Genomic DNA, 20,937 nt, shown 5'->3' with positions numbered 1-20,937 from the left:
AGCAGAGGGAGGAAGGGAAGGGGGTGCCCAGCAGAGGCAGGGAGTTGCCATTCAGAAGGGTACATTGAGAGGTGCCCGTTGAGTAAGGCCTTGGAGGACATGGGGGGATGTGCACTGCGGCTTCCCTGGGAGGGCACTCCGTGACCCGGGTCCTCCCGGGAGGGCACGCCACGTCCTGGGTCCCCCCGGGAGGGCAGTCCACTTCGGCACAGGCAGCGGGTCGGGGGGCAGGGACGGCCCCAGTCTGGAATGTCCACGGAACAGCATGGTGGGGGTGGAGTGAAGTCGGGGCGCCGGGGACTTGGCAGCCGGTGTGAGGACTGAGGCTGTCGAGCCGAGGGAGGGCAGGGGGTGGTGCACTCTGACTTACACTTTTGTAGCGTCACGGTGGCCACTGGGGGGAGTGGACCGAGGGAGGAGACGGGGACGCTGGTTGGGAAAGGCGGGAGACGGTCACGCCACTGGCCACGTTGGTCCCAGCAGAGGTGATGAGAGACGGGCAGGCATGGAATACAGCCCGGAGGAGGGGGTCTGGATGTGGGGCCTGGGGGAGAGAAGCGGTGAAGGTGTCGCCACGCTGTCTGGCCTGAGCTAACGCGACGGAGCCACCGTTAACAAAATGGCAACAAAGTCTATGGACGCGGCAGGCCCGGGGGTGCCGGGGGCTCGGTTCTGGACACGTCAGACGTGAGACAGTGTGTTTGTTTCCTGGGGCAGCCATAGTGAAGCACAGACCGGGTGGTCTGACACAGAAATGTCTCCGCTCACAGTCTGGAGGCCAGAAGTCTGAGGTCAAGGTGGCGGCCGGCCCGCCCTCCCTCTGGGACTCTGGGTCGAGTCCTTCCTTGTGTCTGCTGGTTGCCGGTGATGGCCGTTAGTCTCTGGTGCCCCTTGGCTGCACCTGCCTCTGTCCAGTCTCTGCCCCTGTCCCCTGGCCTTCTTCCTGTGTGTCTGTATCTTCACATGGTGTTTTCCTCTTGTAAGGACCGCAGTCTTGTCGGATGACGGCCACCCTAATGACCTCATCTTAATGGCATCCGCAAAGACCCTATTTCCAAGTCAGGTCACAGTCACAGGTTCTGGGGGGTTAGGACCGTGGTGTGACTTTCTGGGGGACACATTTCAACCCCTAACGGATGGCTGTTGGGCATCCAAGTGGAGGTGTTGAGCGGGGAAGGCCCGGGGGTGCCCGCGTGGGAGATGTAGGGGAGTCACGGGCGTGTGGAGGGCAAAGCCATGAGACTGATGAGGTCGCTGCCACGGGGCGAGTGTGGCTGGTGCCTGGCGGTCGCAGGGCCAACCTGTGGGGGACTCCCGCACACGGGGCAGAGGAGAGGCACCCAGCAGCGAGACTGAAGTGGGCAGGCAGGAAGTCGGAGGAAAACTGGGAGCGTAGAGTCCCGGAACCCAGAACGGAGACCGTATTTCCAGGACAGAGTGGCTGACTGGGCAAGATTCTGCTGAGGGAGGGGGTCAAGTGAGTGAAGCGTGGAAAACACTGTATTTGGCAAAACTGAGGGTTTTTCCCAGAGCAGCTGTGTAAGTGTTGAGAGAATTCTAGGTAAATACTTACCCACCTGGGTTATCTCATCAATAGCTTATGTTTCTTAGCGGTTTTTTTTTTTTTTAAGGTTTGTGTATTAAAAAAATCTTTTTTAATGTTTATTTTCGAGAGAGAGAGAGACACACACACACACACAGAGTGTGTGAGTAGGGGAGGGTCAGAAAGAGAGGGAGACACAGAATCCAAAGCAGGCTCCAGGCTCTGAGACGTCAGCACAGAGCCCGACACGGGGCTTGAACCCGCAAACTGTGAGATCATGACCTGAGCCAAAGTCGGACACTTAACCGACTGAGCCCCCCAGGTGCCCCTCCCTGCTGTTAGCTTCTTAATGGACTGTTCAGATTTCAATTTCATAACGACTTTTAACACAAATTTCTCATTGATACAAGTTTTTTTCCAAGCAATACCTTGTTCTTGGTGCTTAGTTTCAGAAAGAATTCTTCGAGCATTGCCTTCTTCCAGTAACCTGATAGTTTCTATTTTTTCCCCTTCAAAATAAAAGCTGCAGATTCTCGTGGACACTGGAAGCAGCAACTTCGCCGTGGCAGGTGCCCCGCATTCTTACATAGACTCGTACTTTGACACGGAGAGGTGAGTGACGGGCGCGTGGCTGGGCGCGGCAGGGTTTCGGGGCACCGCGTGAATACTGAGCAGACACTGGCATAAGAGAAGCCGAAAGGCTGTGTTGTTTAAAGGGGGGGGTCTGTGTATGTATGTATTCGTGTGTCTGTGTAGACATCTGCGTGTATATTTGTATGCCTAGATATCTGTGTATATGTAGACCTGTGTGCATGCATCTATTTGTGTAGACATTTGTGTGTATATTTGTGTGTGTGTGTACATATTTCTGTGTATGTATAGACATTTGTATGGTTGTGTGTATTTGTGTGTATATATTTGTGTAGGTGTAGATATCTGTATATGGTTCTGTATGTACTCGTCTGTGTGTGTGGTTGTGTGTATTTGTATTTGTAGACATCTGTATATGTAGATATTTGTATATATGTGTGCGTATTTGTGTGTATGTGTAGATACTTGCATACGTGTGTATGGTTGTGTATCTGTTTGTGTGTATACGTATATGGTTGCATGTCCATTTGTGTGTGTATTTGTAGATATCTGTGCATGCATATATGGTTGTGTGTATGTGTACACATGTGTGTATGTAGATATCGTGTGTGTACGATTGTGTGTATATTTATATGTATCTAAATATTTGTGTGTGTAGATATCTGCGTATGTGTGTATGGTTCTATATATGCGTATATGTGTATATAGTTGTGTATATATCTGTGGGTATGTGTATGTGGTTGTGTGTATATCTGTGTGTATATAGATGCACAGATATCTGTGTAAGTGTATATGGTTGTATGTGTGTAGATATCTGTGCATATGTGTATATGGTTGTGTGTATATTTGAGCATATGGTGTATGTATATCTGTGTATGTATATATTTGTGTATATGTATAGATATCTGCGTATGTATGTGTGTATATTTATGTGTATGTAAATATTTATTTGTATATGTAGATAGCTGCATACGTGTGTATAGTTGTGCATATGATTGTGTATTCGTGTGTATGTGTATATGGTTGTGTATATATCTGTGGGTATGTAGATGTGTAGATATCTGTGTATGTGTATATGATTGTCTTTGTGTATATGCGCAGATATCTGTGCATATGTGTAAATAGTTGTGTGTATATTCATATGTGTGTATGGTTGTATGTATATGTATATATTTGTGTATATGTATAGATATCTGTGCATATGTATATATGGTTGTGTGTATATTTATGTGTCTATATGACTGTGTATCATTGTGTATGTGTAGACATCTGTGTATATGTACATATCTGTATGTGTCTATGATTATTGTATATTTATGTGTATGCACATGTTTTTGTGTTATGTGTAGATACCTGCATATGTTTGTATGGTTGTGTATTTGTGTATATGGTTGTGTGTGTGTTTGTAGACATCTGTGTGTATGTAGATATTTGCATACGTGCATATGGTTGTGGGTCCTTTGTGTGCATGTGTAGACATCTGTGTATGTAGATATTTGCATACGTGCATGTGTAGACATCTGTGTGTATGTAGATACTTGCATATGTGTATACGGTTGTGTATGTGTCGATCTCGCCGTGAGTATATGGTTGTGTGTTTTCCTGTGAGTCGTGTACTTGTCTGGGTATGTGTGTACACACAGGTATGAACTCCTGCCAGGGGAATCCACAGGAGGATTCTCCTACCAGCTGTGGTGCCTTCTCCTGGCATCGACTTGATAAAAATCTGAGTCCGCTGGCCTTTTTGTAGTCACACCCGGTTTGCAGACAGCACACCGTCCTCTGACGGTCCTCGAGCCCCTCTAGCCCTGATGTGGCAGGGGCTCGAGCCGGGAGGGGAGCGTTAGGCGTCAGCGTGAGGCTGTTCCGGGCAGCGGCCTGGGCTTGCTCGGAGAGCCACGTTTGCTGTCCCGAAGTTCAATGGTGGTCAAGGTGTGGTTCACTGGGACCACTTCTGTGACTCGCTTAGAAAGGAGCACAGAACATTCGGTCTGAGGACAGGGCTCCAAGCCTGCCGTTGTGGGGCAGGCACCTGAGAACAGTGTGGAGCCTGGATGGCATCGGGCAGCCCCCGCTGGGCTCCCGGGACGGCCCCCGGGGCCTCGTGGCAGCGTTGAGCCCCAGAGGAGCCCACGGGGTCAGAGTCGCCGTCTTCTGGGTGCCGTTGCTGCCCAAATGCCATGCACATTTCGATTTCACATCTCTTTTTGTGACCCTAAAATTTAACCTTAAACAGAGAAAACAAGGGGAATGCGGTTGGCTCTTCGGGCTGGTGAGCCGTTGCCAGACCCTGAGCTTCCACATTCAGTGCCCTGCTGCCCGTCCTCTACATGCCTCCCTGCTCACTTTCCTCATCCACAGTCTCTGTTCCCCCAACTTTGGTTGAGGGAAAATAACAATTGGGAAGCTTCAGAAAACTGTGGGCGTCGATGGTAAGGCAGGAGACGTCGCCCCGTGTGGGAGAAGTGCCGCCTGTCTTCTCCCGATGCCACAACTCGGTCTCCATTTTGGTGGCACAAGAGATGTGGTCCTCTGTAGGCACAGCTGGAGAGCAGTGGTGGCAGGTGCTAGGCAGGCCTCGTGGGGCCACCAGATACCCCGTGGGCCCGTCCTTCGAAGAGCCTGTGGCTTAGTGTATGACCCCGTGCACCGAGAACCTGTCATTACTGAAATTCCGGGGCGAACTTCCCAGCCAGTGACTGTTTATGACAGAAGAAGACTTGTGGGTGCCCCAGAGCTTTTGCTATAGCCACAGGTGTGCAGCAGGGGGGCGTATGTGTGTGCACGCGCGCGTGTGCATGGGGCTGGGGGCTACCCTCTGCCCTTTCCCCTTCTGACAGGCCGTCCATCCACATCCCCTCCCCCCAGCTGCTCAGTCTGGACTGTTTCGTCCTAGAGCAGGACTTGGACTTGGTCCAGACCTTGATTTTATTCACGTAGCACAGGAGGCCCAGGAGGCCAAGAGACTTGTCCAAGATCAAGCTTCTAGGTCAACAGTTCCTGAACCTTCAGCCCTGGCACACCCCTTTTTCTAGCAAGTATTTGGGAATGCCCTGAATGAATTGCAAAGGCAGTATCGCTTACCTGCATATGTTAAGTCTAGACGCCCCGGGACCGTACGGGGAGGATGGAAAGCGGTCATGTGGACAGAGGTGGTCGGTACCTTGGTCTGTGCACACTCTGGGTCGGCTGCAGGGGGAGGGCTGGGAGGTGGGGGCACACGAGGCTGTGAGCATCCCCGGGGGCCTTGCAGCAGCCAGTGCAGACGGGGAGAAGGGGGGTTGAAGTGGACTCGGACCCCCAGAGCGGCTTGGGTTGGTGACATGATTTAACAAACAGGAGAAGAATCTTGGTAAAGTTGTCCCTCCCCCAAAAGTGTCACCTTCCCCGGGTTGACTCGCATTTCTGGAAAGTGCAAATGCGTATTAAAAATACGTAAAAAAATGTATCTGGGTGGCACAGCAACCTTAGCCCTCCGTCTTCTTCACACTGCAGGCTGTAGTCGCGACACGTACCTGCTGTCCCCACACCTACCCTGTGCTCAGAACACGCGTGTGCAGCACACTCCCTGTGCTCTGAACCTCGTATTCGAGGCTCAGCTGTGTCTTTAGTGGCTTTCCTCCCCTGGGGCAGTTCTGGTTTTCATCACGGATTTGCAGACATGAGAGACAGTAGGAGAAAGTTCAGCAGAGTGAAGCCAACATTTGAGAGACTTGTGTACTCACATTAGATTCCAGGATGCAATTTTTAAAAAAAGTTTTTTTTAATGTTTATTTATTTTTGAAAGAGAGAGAGAGAGCACGAGCAGGGGAGGGCAGAGAGGGAGACACAGAATCCGCAGCAGGCTCCAGGCTCCGAGCTGTCGGCACAGAGCCCGACGCGGGGCTCGAACCCACGAACCGTGAGATCATGACCTGAGCTGGAATCAAGAGTCGGACGCTCAACCCACTGAGCCACCCAGGCGCCCCTCAAGTGTGCAGATTTAACCCTGTGGATGAGTGTTCCCTTCCCAGTGGGTAGACGGTAGTGCTCGGGCAAGCGCCCGCAGCCAGGGATCAATAAAGGCCAAAAGAGCACTTTGCAAGCCAGTCCCTTCTGCCGCGCAGGTGCGGTTATTGAAACCGGGGTGGGTCGCAGGCAACGTTACAAATAACCGTGTACGGTATTTACCCGACCGTAGCCTGCGGGGGTCTTTTCTCGTTTACCTTTTGCTTTGTTCACGGTTTGGCCGGACGGTGGTCCCGTCTCAGGCTTCGGGAGGACACGTCTTTCTAACCTCGCCGCTAACCTTGCCGGCCGGGTTTGTGGTCAGGCGGCAGATGTTTCTGTTTTTCATATTTAGGTGTTGAGCCCCGTTTAAGGTGAAACTCGTGAGAACGTCTGTAGCTCCCCCGGTGGCCAAGCCTTCCCTCCCGCTAACTCGCACAGGAGGGCTGAGGGCTCCCTGCCAGCTTTTGGGGCCCTCAAGGGTCTCCTGGGCTGTCCACACGTGGACGAGCAGAGATAACAGAACCTACCAGCGGGCGGGGGACGCCCCTGGCTCTGTCGCCCAGACCTGAGCCCACCTTCTTGGTTCACAGGTGATGCTGAAAAGTTCTCAGTACCCAGAAGACATCACCCACATTTTGGGCCTCTGGCCGGCCTTTTAAGAGGACTGTTCCGTGAAGCATCACATTTCTGAGTTTGGGGCCGGTTCTGCTCAGTCAGTGGCGCCCCTACTAACAGCGGGCGTCTGCAGGTTAAGCACTCGCTCAGATTTACGCCAACGTTCTTTTCTCTCCCTTCCTCTGTGCCCCCCACCCCCCGCCCCGCCATGTTTCTCCCAGGCTTCTCTTTGACGCAGATTTAATATTGGAAAGATAGGAGCGTTTTCTGTGTAAATTATGTATTACTAATTTGCCTGTTGCTTTGAGCTGACTTTACAGTTGGCCTACGGTATGCTTTCCCCCATTGTATTTGATGGATGCCAAGAGAACGTTCTCCCTTCCCTTCTTAGTTTCTGACAAAGGGTTCTTTTCTGAGATGTAGCTGCCTGCTCTATGATGTTTCTGTGTTTGCCTGTCCCTCTGATCTCCCTCAGTTATAATAAGGTTCCTGGTTGGGTTTGTCAGCCTCTGATTCAAGTCCCCCAGTCTTTGGATATTCAGGTTTAATGCTTCCTGAAACATTTCCCAGTAATTGGAGCTTTGGCTTGGGGTTCTTTGACAAGAGTTCTTTGATTTATGGAATGAGCTGTCAGACTACCATTAATCATTTGTGTAGCTTTTTCCCATCAGAAGCCCGCCTTTCATGGTGGCAAACGTTCCGATGAATTTCTACATGGCAAAAAGAAGATTGTGTATTTCTTTAGATGTACTTCTTTTTTAGCCAATAAAATAGCCTCCGGCCAATTGGCTTGATTAAAGAGCCAACATACTCATTCCCCTGACCTTCTACTAATCTCTTCGGGAAATTAAACATCTTTCCATTAAAATGTCTCCTCCTCCCATACTCCATGCGGGGGGCGAAGCCCCCAGGGTAGTCGTGGCAAAGGAGCAGTCGATGCCTGTCGGTAGAATTAGGATGTTAGGGGACTACCGGTGACCAACTGAAGGAGGCTGAGCTGGACCCCTGACGCCCCCAAGAAATGCCTCATGTCTCCGTGTGCGACGATGCGGACATTTGATGATTTAGATCATTTCTCAAGCCCACCCATTGTTTGCCTGTCCCAGACGGGACTGTTGGAGCCCATGAGCTTTGGCCACTGTTGAGGGTGTTGACGAGTCTCCAGGGTAGACAGGCTAGCTGAGCAGCCCCAAGGGCCATCAGTGGCCCCACCCACTCTGGTCCGGTCACTCCCAGAGCGAGCAGAGAAGGGGAGGGAGTATCTGGTCACTTGGGCCAGCCCAGCAACCCCAAAGGTAGGTTCCAAACCCCCAAACAGGCAGAAGAGCCCCTGGCTGCATTCTTCCGGAGGTTCCACGTTCCCGGGGTGTGGTGGTTTAAGAGAACCAGGTCAGACCTCAGGACCCCACTCTTCAATTCTGCCCTTACACCTTCTCTTTTTATGTCCTCTGAAAACGACAGGGGGTTTCTTTCAAAACACTACAATGTTCTGTGGCTCTTTTCTCCTCCGCTCGTTGATTTCACTTTCCACTCCTGTGTTCGGGCAACACTCAGAGGCAGAATGCCTCCTGAACTGGGTTCCAAGTGGGTTTTTTTTTAATGTTTATTTATTTTTGACAGAGAGAGGGGGGCAGAGCGTGAGTGGGGGAGGGGCAGAGAGAGAGGGAGACCTAGAATCCGAAGCAGGCTCCGGGCTCTGAGCTGTCAGCGCAGAGCCTGATGCGGGGCTCGAACTCACGAGTTGTGAGATCACGACCTGAGCTGAAGTCGGTCGCCCAACCAACTGAGCCACCCAGGCGCCCCCGGTTCCAAGTGGGTTTTATTGCCGTGAGCGGACTTTTTCCTGGCTGCCTGCATCCTTGATGGATTGGGGTTTCTGAGCGCCCAGAATGGACGCCACGGGAGGAGCCAATGTGGGGTTCTCTCTCAGTGTCGCTAATTAGTGAGCGGAGCCCTTGAGAGCCACAGCATTTTAGTGCCAACGAGTAGGATGTTAGAGCATGAAGGCAGAGGAAGACTTTTCTTTTTTAATTCAGTCCTGGAAACTATACGTCCATAACCCTCAGAGTTGCTTACCATTCATCCCTGAGGTGTTTGCCCTTTGAGGTTCGTTTCGGGGAGCTCGGACAGCGTGCATTTACTTTTTTCTCGCGTTATCCACAGCTGTGCTTTCTACAGGGGTGACTGCTAGCCGCATGTGGCTGTTGAAAATACGCAACGTTAGGTGAAACCAGTTTACCTCTTCAGTCACCCTGTAATCTGTAATCGTATTTTACCGCTCAGTGGCCCCTACGGTTACCATGTTGGACAGCACCGATCTGCGGCCAGTTCTGTTGGACCGCACCCCTCTAGGACTCAGGAGAACTCTGCCTTTAGACACCAAGCCCCCTCCGCCGCTCCTGACCACCTTAACCAAGCCGTTCGACAGACTAACCCCCTTTCCGAGGGATGGCTGGACTTCCAAACGAGACCGTTTTGGGTATTCAGTAAGAGTAACTCTGTAGGAGCGTTTTCAGGGAAAAAATTTCTTACCTCTTCTAATAGTAGTTCCTAGATTGAATAAAGATAGCAAGTGATTAGATAATTATCATAATGGCAGCTATTTTTGTTGCGTACCTGCTGTGTCCCAGGGATTTTGTTCTAAACGCTTTCCAGTATTAACTCTTGTTCCTCAAACTTAAACCACCGCACGAGGTGTGGTGCTATGTTGTCTCCTTTCGGCCAGAGGCACAGAGAGGTTAAGCAACCTGGCCCGTATCACACAGCTAATAAGCGGTTGAACGCAGTCAGCGTGACATCACCTGCCTCTCAGCTCTGCGGGTGGCACTGAAATATCCAGAATGCCTCCCCCATGAGGGGAGTAGCAAGCTGGTCAGGATAGTGTAGAAAACACGCCAAATACATGTAAGAGGCTGGTTCAGACTCCGACGATATTAGCAAATTCTATTGAGTGTTCTATACTCTGGGCACAGTAGAAATAAAACAACTTCTCAAAGGACAGTTGTGGTACTTCAGGTGGTTTTGGGGAGATAACTAATCATTTAACATTTATTAAGGCAGACTTTTTATTTTATTTCTAAATTTTTATTTTTTAATTTATTTTGAGAGAGAGAGAGTGTGAGCAGCAGAAGAGCAGAGAAAGAAGAGAGGGAAGAAGAGAATCCCAAGCAGGTTCTGCCCTGACAGTGCGGAGAGCCCGACTCGGGGCTCGATCTCGTGAACCCGCGAGATCTTGACCTGAGCCGAAGTCAGACGCTTAACTGAGCCACCCAGGCGCCCGAGATAATTAATCTTTCAGATCGGAAGTTGGCAAACCAGGACCCGCAGGCTACGACCCAACCTGCTGTTGTGTTTCTGTTCATAAAACGTTATTAGAATACAACAGCGGGCCTTGTTGATGTACCGTCTGTGGCCTCCGTCCTCATTAGATTTGCATAGCTGGGGAGTTGGAACAGATCACATGACCCGCCAAAGGTAAAGCACTTGCTTCCTAGCCCTTTCCAGAAACAGTGTGCTGACCCTGGAGTGGATCCTAGGTAGCCGCTCTCGTTAGCAGTGGTGGATTTGCGGACTCGAGGAATGACCCGAGATTGTCAGCAGGGCCCGAATAATTCCGTGGTTTCGTTGCGGGTCACCGTCGCTGCGTGCAGCCCCTGCCACACACCAGGCACCCCTGAGTTAGTGCTCGCGGTAAACTGGGCGTCACAGCGACTCTCGGGTGCCCGCGTCTCAGCGACCTGACTGCCTGACACGTGCGACTTCTGATGGGTCCCCTAGTTCTCCGCGTGCGTGGACCCCTCCCCCCTCACTCTTCTGTGCTCTCCCTTGTCAGGAGACAGGTGCACACGAGTCACTTATGCTGCCGCCCCTTAGAGGTCATGGCAGAGCGATCTAAGACGGCAAATGTTAAAAGCAGCCGTTCTGTACAGTTTGTATCCCATTACGAAGCTAACATAGATCAGATTTCTCCAAAAATCTTCTGCCAGCTTGTAAAGTTTATTATTTGAGGGAGAGAGGGCACTCCGACGCATGCCAGCAGGGGAGGGGCAGAGAGAGAGGGAGAGAGGGAATCCCAAGCAGGCTCCACACTGTCAGCACGGAGCCCGACGCGGGGCTCAAACCTGCGAAGTGCGAGATCATGACCTGAGCGGAAATCCAGAGTCAGATGCTTAACTGACTGAGCCACCCAGGTGCCCCATGTCTGCCAGACATTTTAAAAATAACTCTTTTTTTTTCTGATTGTGGAAGTTAAGTATGCAGAAATTGTAGATGGGCCTAAAAAACGAGGGGAGTCTCCCCTACACACCCCACCACCCAAGGGAGCCACCGACATTTTTCTTGTACCTTATTCCTGTGTCGTTGAAAATGACTTAGTCTGTTTCGGTTTTATGTAATATTCCATCATAGAGATATGGTTTGCTAAACTGTTTCCTTTTTACTGGGGCTTAGGTTGTTTCCAACCATTTGCTATTATAGATAAAACATAATGGCTGTCTTTGTACCTGAGTCTCCACCTGCATCATGGGCGTTTCCTTAGGATCAAATTCTCAGAAGCGTGATTACCGAATTAAAAACTGTCAAATATATTTAAAGCTTAAGAGATGTGCGCACCACCCCCCACCCCACCCCCCACCCAAAAGAGGTCATATCATCTCCGATTTAACTTCCTTCCTGACCTCAGGCAAGACTGCATTAGTCCCTGTAATCCTACAACAAGGACTGAGTGTTCAGTGATAAATCAGCGAAATAAAAACCACAGGCAAATGGGGGCACTTTCCACTGATCTGTTTGGTGATTTGACACTTCTCTGAGGAAGTGGACAGTTTTCCTAGGGTGAGTGTGGTGTGAATGCTCAGATATTTGCCTAGAGACCTTCTTTGGGTCCTTTGCTGTAAATCAGCAGAGTTTTTAAACTCAGCGGGGTAAGAGAATTACTTTACAGGTTGGGACACCACAGGGCCATGACACCTGCTGTCCTCCCTCCGGAAAGTCCTTCCTATGCGGCTCGTTGGCTTTGTGCGTGTCTCACACACATGTGGTTGCTTTGCAGACGCCTGGGTCACCTCCACATCACTGCCAACCCCCCCTCCCCCCACCGATTTATTCTCTGGAGAGTCCTTAACACTCTTTACCACCACTTGGAATTTTGTGGATTCGTTTGTTTACTGTCGGTCTCCCCAAGGGCAGGATTCTCCTCTGCCCTGACCATCGTCTGAATCCCTTCATGTTTTGGTATCCCCCATATTTTGGCATGAGTATAATAAGCTTTGGAGCCTTGGGGACAACCGGGAGAAGGAGCCTGTGACATCAGGAGGAAGGCCGTGGAGGTGGAGGGGATCACTTGGTATTTTCACACTGATTGTACATGTGAATCTGAGCCCCGGGCCACAGCCCGCGGCCCCTCCCTGTGTCACAGAGAAGCCACTGCAGGGCCCCTGTGAAGCCAGAGGGCCAGGCAGATGCCCAGGTTTGATTTCTGCCTTCAAAGGCTCATCCAGTTAAGTAAAGCCCCTGACTTACTGGCTTCACAGGGGCAGATGTCGACCCCAGTACCTCCCTCACACGTGGCACGGAACCACTGCTACCCAAATGCTAGTGATCGTGTCTTGTGGGAAATGCCACTTGGTCAGCAGGGCCACTGTTAGTCTTGAAGAGTTGACCGTAAACCCCCCCCGGCGCTTAGCACAGCCGTCTCCGCCACGGTGACCGGCCGCCGTGTCAGCACGCGGGTTCACAGACGAATACGATGCCTTCCCTCGTGTTCCGCCAGGTCCAGCACGTACCGCTCCAAGGGCTTTGACGTCACCGTGAAGTACACGCAAGGGAGCTGGACTGGCTTCGTGGGGGAGGACGTGGTCACCATCCCGAAAGGCTTCAATAGCTCATTTCTTGTCAACATTGCCACTATCTTCGAGTCAGAGAACTTCTTTCTGCCCGGCGTCAAATGGAACGGGATTCTGGGACTCGCGTATGCTGCCCTGGCCAAGGTAAGGCCAGCGTGGGCCTGAGTGCGTCAGAGGTGGGACGCGTCTGGGGCCAGTGCTCGGACGGGCGGCAGGTGGGTCCGGGCTGCGGGGCGCAGGCGGTCCGTGAGACTCCCGTGGTGGAGGCAGACCGTGGTCACACAGTGCATCGTGTTTCTGGGCATCTTTGAAGCTTAAGGTAAACGGTGCAGTTCCTCGAACTTTCCTGCCAAGATACACCCCAAGCATCACTTTCCCTCATTTGTCTTAGTTCTGCTTATTTTACTTCTGCAGTGTAAAAATGTTAACAGAACCTGAATCACTTGAATTATGGTGGTGAGGGGTTTTTCTTCGGGTAGGGTCAAAAGAAAACACATTTTTTTTTTAACATTTATTTACTTTTGAGACAGAGAGAGACAGAGCATGAACGGGGGAGGGTCAGAGAGAGGGAGACACAGAATCTGAAACAGGCTCCAGGCTCTGAGCTGTCGGCACAGAGCCCGATGCGGGGCTCGAGCTCACGGAGTGCAAGATCATGACCTGAGCCGAAGTCGGATGCCCACCCAACTGAGCCACCCCGGCGCCCCAAAAAGACATTTATTAAACTCGCACCTTCGCGTGGAGACACGGAGCCTGCAGGAGGTCCTGAACCTCAGCCGGGAGGCTCCCCACCACGGAGGAGAGCGTCGTGCTTTCTTGCTGTGGCTGCAGACACCCCTGCGGAGCCCCCCCCACACCGCCCTGGAGCCCAAGTGGGGCCTGAACGCACGTCCTAGGGACCGCCAGCCAGTGGCCCGGGAGGTGCAGGGGGAAAGCGTGGAACCCTCGCTCTCTTCAGCATCAGAACCTGCACAAAATGGGAAAGACAGAATTGAATGTTCTCCAAACATTTGGACTCAGGCCGGCCCAAAGGAAGGGACGTTGGTGTGCAGGAGTGTGGGGGGGCGGGCTTGCTCACAGGCCGGGGGATTTCCATCAGGAAGGGAGCCAGAGGCCAGCAGATTAGGACCCAGGGTGTGCCCGGGGCTCGGGCTGTGCACACCTGAGCAAAGCGGGAGGTCACCCCACCTAGTCTGCAGTGGGCACCACACCTTGCCCTGCTCATTGTTCGGTGCCAGGCTTGGAGCCAGAGCGGAGTGTGAAACCACAAGGCACACGCATGTAGGACCTACCCACCCAGTAACGGCGGAGCCCCCCGCGGTCCGTGAGGGCCCAGGAGGGGAGGCCTGTTTTCTCTCCCTGCAAGGACGTTTATTCCAGCCCAAGCCCGCTAGTAAACGGTGCAGGGGGGCCAGGCGGGGAGGGGGCAGCAGGGAGGGGTCGGGGGAGGTTCCCAACCCTGTGGCTTCTCAAGGAGAGACAGCCCGTGAGGCACATCACAGGATGTTGGTTCCCTTGAATCTCGAGACCTCCCCATGAGGCCAACTTTGGAAGGCCGTGTTCTCCCATTTTATGGCTGTGCAGACTGAGGGTCAGAGAAGCTTACCTTCCTTGCCCAGAGCCCGTCTGCAGACCCGGGGGGGTTCTGGAGCCCCCTTTTCCTCTCACTACTGTGTGGCGAGCTTAATGGGAAATCTGCAGACTCTTGACCTACATTCCTTCTTGTTAAGTTTATTTTTATTGATTTTGAGAGGTAGAGAGGAGGGGGAGGAGCAGAGAGAAAGAGAGGATCCCAAGCAGGCTCCCAGCTGTCAGCACAGAGCCCCACACGGGGCCCGATCCTATGAACCACGACGAGATCAAGAGTCCTACACACAACCGACTGAGCCACCCAGGCGCCCCAATCACCTACCTTCCTAAATGCGATTTCCCTGACAGCGTGACCAAGGACAAACCATTCCGTGTTTACCTGACATTGACCGCGAAAGGTGTGCCCGGTTGGTGTCACGGCGGATTATTTGGAGGATGGTAGAATGAAGCTGAATTTCCCGGAATTGATAATGTTGATAATAAACTTCCTGGGAAGTAATGACTCCGGGGTCCCTTGGGGTGTCCGGACTCCCCACGTGACCTTTTTGTGCGTGAAATTCCGAGATTACCAGCGATGGGGTCCCGTCCCAGCCTGGGGGAGACAGTCGCGGGATGGGTGGGGCGAGGCGCGTGGCGGGAGACCCGTGCCAGGCGGCGCAGTCTGGATTGGGGTCTGGAAGAGACTGGCCGAGCCACTCAGCGGCCACCACAGCGTGTGGTGTCTCGGTCCCCCTACACGCCTCCTGAGTCTGGTTCTCTTGGCTGATCCTGGCACCTGTGTGTTTTTAAACCTCAAGAGGGATCCCGAGGCACCGTCCTCCTGAAAAGTGACTCGACAGAGTAACAATGGATCCCTTGCCAGGCACCAGGCACTATTCCAAGTCCTTTGTGCGTATGGACCCATTTGAGTCCCACGACAGCTCTAGGAGGCTATTATTTTCCCATTTTCCAGATAAAGAAACAAAGGAACAAGTCACACGGCTGGCAAGGGAGGGAGCCAGAATTTAGTTCCAGGCAGCGTTTATTTACTTCGCTGCCTCCCATGCGGGTGACCAGAGGCACGGCGGCCTGGGTCAGCACCACACCCGGCCTCCTGCAGGAGGGGACTTTGTCTCTCCGTCATCGACCCAGATGCCAAGTCCTCTGCCCGCCTCGCGTACAGAGATTGTGCCGACTCCTGGCAGAGAGTCGTGGAAGCAGGACTAGGAGGCCAGAGACAACAGAGTTAAATACGTGGGAAGATTTCTCTTTGCCAGCGGGCTCTTCTCCTACTCCCTCCAGAATTTCAGTTTTAATTCTTACAGGTAGCAAATAGTTCTGACGGTGACCGTCGGTGGTCAGAATGTGCCAATGGCACCTGTGCCACGACGGGCGAGTTTCCGTCAAGAACCAACAACTCCGAGGGGCGCCTGGGTGACTCGGTCGGTTGAGCGCCTGCCTCTTGGTTTCGGCTCAGGTCATGATCTCACGGTTTGTGGGTTCGAGCCCCGCGTCGGGCTCTGTGCTGACCCCCACGGAGCCTGCTTGAGATTCTCCCTCTCTCTCTGCCCTTCCCCAGCTTGCTCTCTCTCTCTCTCTCTCTCAAAAGAAATAAACTTAAGAAACTAACAACTCCAAGTGATTGGTATCTCCCAGTTGTCAAAAATCTGCCCGGAGGTCCCTGACCTGCCCTGAGACCGCCAGGGGGAGGCCCACCCCCAGCTCAGAGCTGCTCGCACACCGTGCCTCTTCCTCTGAGTCCTGGAGACTTGGGGGTGCCCAAGTGACTGCCAGCTCCATGGGAAGGGAGGCACGGGCCGCTTGGGCCCAGCAGGGAATAGGGGCTTTTCAACCTGAGGATCCCAGGACTGTCCCTTCCCTGCTGCTTTCCTGCTCCCCGGCGTTCAGTGGGTGCTGTGATCAGAGATGTCTCGTGGCGCCAGACGACCGTGGCTGAAAGGAGTGAGTGACGTTTTCTGAAGCCACAAAGGCCGCACCTGGAGACCGTTCTCTTGTTACTCTGAGATGGCCATGATTAGAGTTCATCACCCATCTCGGCGACCTACTTCCACGTCTCACCCCTGCCTCCCGGAAAGTCGTGGTGACAAATGAGACGGTGTCGTGCTTGCTCTACAAATACCCTCTTCTTTTTGCGTGCCGTCCCCGCGCAGGGGCCTCGCCAATCTACTGTATCGCTCCAATTTTAGAAATACTGTCTTATTTTTACAACAGAGCCGCTCCAGCGGGGAAAATGCCGCCTGGTGGGAAGTCTGTTGTAGGTTTTTCTGAATTACTGCAGCTTGTTTGTTGTTTAGCCATGAGACAAATTAGGAAAACAGATTGTACGTCACGCGTGGTGTCTGCTTTGGGTCACTCATCTGTTCTGTCGCCGTTTTCCCTCCTACAGCCGTCAAGTTCCCTGGAGACATTCTTTGATTCTCTGGTGGCACAAGCGAGAATCCCCAACGTGTTCTCCATGCAGATGTGTGGGGCGGGACTGCCCGTCGCTGGATCCGGTACCAACGGAGGTAGTCTTGTGGGTATCTTTTAGTCTTAAAGGGGGGGAAAAATCACAAATCAATCGGGCAGTTTTTTCTGTTTTATTGACACCCTGATAGGAATAGGAGACGTGGGCGCATGCAGAAGTCCTGTGGAATTTTGATAACCTTTGTTCTAGAAGCTTTAGAAAACGGATACACTTGGGAATTATTTTTATCTTTCCTAATTACCTTGCCATCCACAAGCTGATGATTGTCATTGCTTCCCCCAAATCCATTAAAGCTTCTTAAAAAATTTTTTTTCTTTGAAGGGTAACAGTTTTTGGCGGGTTGGGGAGGGGCAGGTGAGGAACCGTAGGGGGTGCGGTGAGCGGGCTTTTCTCTGCCTTGGGGAAGCAGAGGGAAATGCTGGTGATGTCATCAGTGCGGTGGGGAGACAGGCACACCTGTATATCCTTTGTCTCTCTGTGCGCACGCGTGCGTGCACAGCGGAAAGCTTTCTATTACACAGACAGATCAAAGTCATCAGCGCTGTGGATATGCTGTGGCCTGGGCGTCCCCTCAATGAGCCCTGCACCCCGATGTCTAAAGCAGGAGGTGACAGGGACGATGTACAAGAAGGGCACCTCAGGGCACGTGCCCACAACCCCTCTAATCGAAGCAAGCCCAGTTGCTTTCGTTTGCTAACAGTACACAGAGTCTTTTTTTTTTTTTAACGTTTATTCATTTTTTGATAGAGACAGAGCGTGAGTGGGGAAGGGCAGAGAGAGAGGGAGACGCAGAAGCAGAAGCAGCCTCCAGGCTCCGAGCTGTCAGCACAGAGCCCGACGTGGGGCTCGAACTCACGGGCCGTGACATCATGACCTGAGCCGAAGTCGGACGCCCAACCGACTGAGCCACCCAGGCGCCCCGAGTACACACGATCTTAATACCTTATGTAGCCCCTTTTCTGGATAGAGGGCAGCCTAGGATTCATGGGGCGATGTTTTATAGTTTGACAGCACGCAGTTTTGGGTAGGGAAGCTCTTCTGTTCTGCTTTCCACGCACAATTGCAAGACAGTAAGTCTAAGTCCTCTGAGGAACTAAATTCCCGTCAATCAACGCAGTTAACTATTTCGCTTCACGTGTTTGGAGGAAGCGAAGTCTCGAGACCATAAGGCTAAATTGTGTGTACTTCCTTTACATAATGGAAACCCCCAGAGCATCTCGATTAGACCAGGGTATGATATTGTTGGACCTTTGGATACATGGCCCCCAAACGTTCCCTGTTTAATTTTCAAGCATAGCTATCTGTTTTGTAACATCACAATAATGTGAAGGTACTGAGCCCAGTGAGGATTCACCTTCTGATCGCATGCTTTCTCTGTGTAACGTGTTGCTATGCCTACGTGTTTTTTCTTACCCCCGTAAATATTTTTCTTCTCAGGTCCTGGGTGGAATTGAACCAAGTTTGTACAAAGGAGACATCTGGTATACCCCTATTAAGGAGGAGTGGTATTACCAGATAGAAATTCTGAAATTGGAAATTGGAGGCCAGAGCCTTAATCTGGACTGCAGAGAGGTATTTGCACCGTGATCTCTTTGTGTCTACCCTTGTGTGGCTGGGTCGCTTAAATACTACCGCTGGGACCCGAATAGAAAAATAGAAGGTCCGTTATATTAAAAGATAAATCAAAGATTCATTACATTAAAAGTTACAGGGCCTGTTTGTATGATAATGAACTCCTCCTTCCAGAAAATTTGTTTCCTTCCAGTCACTTGGCTTCGTAGGGGAAAATTAGCATAAAATGGTGTGTGCGGAGGAGTGTCCAGGGGCCACGGCTTTCACTGTTCGTCTGGGCCTGATGGTGACTGGACTGTGTTGAAGAGAATGGAATAAGCAGGTTTCGTCAGTGCGACGGGGAAAGGCGGCGGGGGGGGGGGGGGGGTGGGGGCTAGAAATAAGCAAAATGAAACTCAGATCATCAGCTTAATCCTCCATTCGCCACCCCCCCCCGCCCTCCCCAGCGCTCAGCTGTCACTCGAGGGGGCGCACCTCGCCTGTCCTCGCGGGAGGCACACGTGTAGAGCACCAAGTCACGTATGAGCCGTATTCACACCCTGTCTGCGTTTGGCTCCTTTGTGGCCATGATGGCATCGATAAAGCGGTGCTCCCTTGCACTGCGATAGGCCCCAAAGCCGGGTTTGTCGCCAGAGACCCTTATCTGCCGTCCAAAGAATCCGGCGGTAGAACCAAATGGGAGGGCCTACAATAAAATACAGCTTCCACATGTGGGTGTGAGAGCCTTTTCCTGAACATGGCTGTGCTTCCATCAAATGCAGGTAGCAGGTGTCTGTTAAATAAAGACTGTCTGTCCTTTTCTTTCTCCATTTGTGGGATAACACTTGCCTGTATGATTTGTATACGTGGTAATTAACATGTCGCGCCCGTCTGGAAAGCCAAGTGGGTCTTTGCCCTCGGGGGCTCCTCCGAGGACATTTGAGCGCCCCCAAATGGGGGAATTTCTGCATGGAGAGAGCTGTGGACGGCCGTCACGTCACTTCCTTCTCCTGGCCTCAGTTTCCTTATCCGGGAAGTGAGCATTTGGGCTAGTGTCCAAGTTCCAAGAATAGGAAAGGAATTTAGCCACCAGTGAGGGACCACGGCTGCCTGGATCTGTATGTAGCAATGACAGCAATAGCAGGCTGCAGCCACGCATCGATTATGAGTTTCATGTCTGTGCCTTTTCCCCGCCAACTCTCCTCTGTTCTAGTACAATGCAGACAAAGCCATCGTGGATAGCGGCACCACACTTCTGCGCCTGCCCCAGAAGGTGTTTGATGCGGTCGTTGAAGCCGTGGCCCGCACATCTCTGGTGAGTCCTCGGGGCGCTGATAAATCTCGGGGACCGCCAGGTCATGACCACGTGCTGAGGGGTACTGCTTTGTACTCCAATAGTCGTCATCCGAGGATTTTGAGGGGCTGGGTTTTTTTTTTTTTTTAAACTATGACTTACTAAATTCACAGTCTTACTCTTAACCAGCAAAGAATTTCTTCACTTTAACCTCAGAGGACTTGGATTTGAAGGTGCAATGCTGTTTAGTGTTTCAAATAATAGTGTAGTGGGTGTAGGACTTTTTTTTTTTAATCTAAGAAAAAAAAGTCCACTTGGTAATACTCTGTATTAAAGTACACGGTAGACCAAGGATATATTTGCAGCCTGTAAAACAAAACAAATAAACCAAAAATTGTACTCTTTTTTTTTTTTTTTTTTTGGCCTTCATCCAAGCTGTGCTGGAATTTTAATTCCTTACTTCTGTAAGAGAATGTGATTCACAGAAGACGAAGGTCAATCAAAATCAAGCCCGCGTAATCATGATTAAAACCACGGCCAAGGGCGGCATGCATTTTGGAGAACTGGCTGACGGGTGTTCCAGTATGGCTCCAACTTCCCAGTTGGTTTGGGGCAACGGGATGGACCAAAGGGGTTGACTGGGGAAGAGCACAGCTTCAGGGGTCTGATGCGCTTGAACGCAGCTAGGTGCCCGGGGTGGGATTCGGGCCCTCGGAGTCTCCGTGCCCTCGTCGCCGGGCTGTCATGAGGGCCGAGGTAGAAAGCCCCCACACGGTGATGCTCAGGGAGAGGAAGCCTCTGTTTCATGTTCAAACCATGGTGCCGCTGCTGCTCCTTGTTCGGACGCGTGCCAAACGTTTCCCTCAGCTTCTTGGGTGTTTTCATAAGCCTCTGTCTGCACAGGGCCACGCTTGCAAGGTCACCAAAAGCGCGCGTCTCCCACCCAGAGTCTTTCTCCTGGTACGAATGCCGGCCTGACCGTCCCACTGCTCCACTGGCCGGATTCGAAGAACCAGTGATCGGAACATGCGTAGCAGTTGCTTTGTGACAGCTTCTCGCAGAAGCATGGGGAGGAGCACGGGGCTTTTGGTTGTCCTGAACCAGACTTCAAGAGTCCGAGACCGTCATGGGAAGAGCGGCAGGTGATCCGAGAGGACAAAGAGGGGCCGTGAAACAGACGTCGGGCCGAGGCCCTTTTTGAGCTTGAGAGGATTTCCAGGCAGCAGCGGTCAAAAAGCCAGAGTAAAGCTCCTCTCTTGTCTCGTATCTGCTGAATCAGAAAAAAGTGGCAAGTAAAGTTTTTAGTGCCCTAAATTCAGAACGCTGGCTGAAAATCAGACCATGCTTAAAATAAGGAGCCATATGCTGATTTTCTTCAGTAGTGAAAATGTCCTCAGCAGACCTGACATGAGCCTCTTCAGACGGAGTATTCTGGGCCGTAAATGTGTTCGGG

The 20,937-nt window shown here is 51.9% G+C and overlaps 1 protein-coding gene across 10 annotated transcripts in view; it reads left to right on the top strand.

The window, feature by feature from the left end:
* The window catches only part of BACE2 (beta-secretase 2), an 89,668-nt gene that overhangs the window by 36,550 nt on the left and 32,181 nt on the right, over window positions 1-20,937 (top strand). For all 10 annotated transcript variants that reach the window (XM_042955023.1, XM_042955022.1, XM_042955028.1 and 7 more), the window contains 5 exons: window positions 2,067-2,155; window positions 12,510-12,726; window positions 16,559-16,687; window positions 18,077-18,211; window positions 19,404-19,505. In XM_042955023.1, coding sequence (XP_042810957.1) covers window positions 2,067-2,155; window positions 12,510-12,726; window positions 16,559-16,687; window positions 18,077-18,211; window positions 19,404-19,505 — 672 coding nt within the window. The remainder of the gene's footprint in view (window positions 1-2,066; window positions 2,156-12,509; window positions 12,727-16,558; window positions 16,688-18,076; window positions 18,212-19,403; window positions 19,506-20,937) is intronic.

The sequence above is a fragment of the Panthera leo genome, chromosome C2, assembly GCF_018350215.1.
Source record: "Panthera leo isolate Ple1 chromosome C2, P.leo_Ple1_pat1.1, whole genome shotgun sequence".
Classification (NCBI taxonomy): domain Eukaryota; kingdom Metazoa; phylum Chordata; class Mammalia; order Carnivora; family Felidae; genus Panthera; species Panthera leo.
This window is presented reverse-complemented; position numbering and strand designations above follow the sequence as displayed.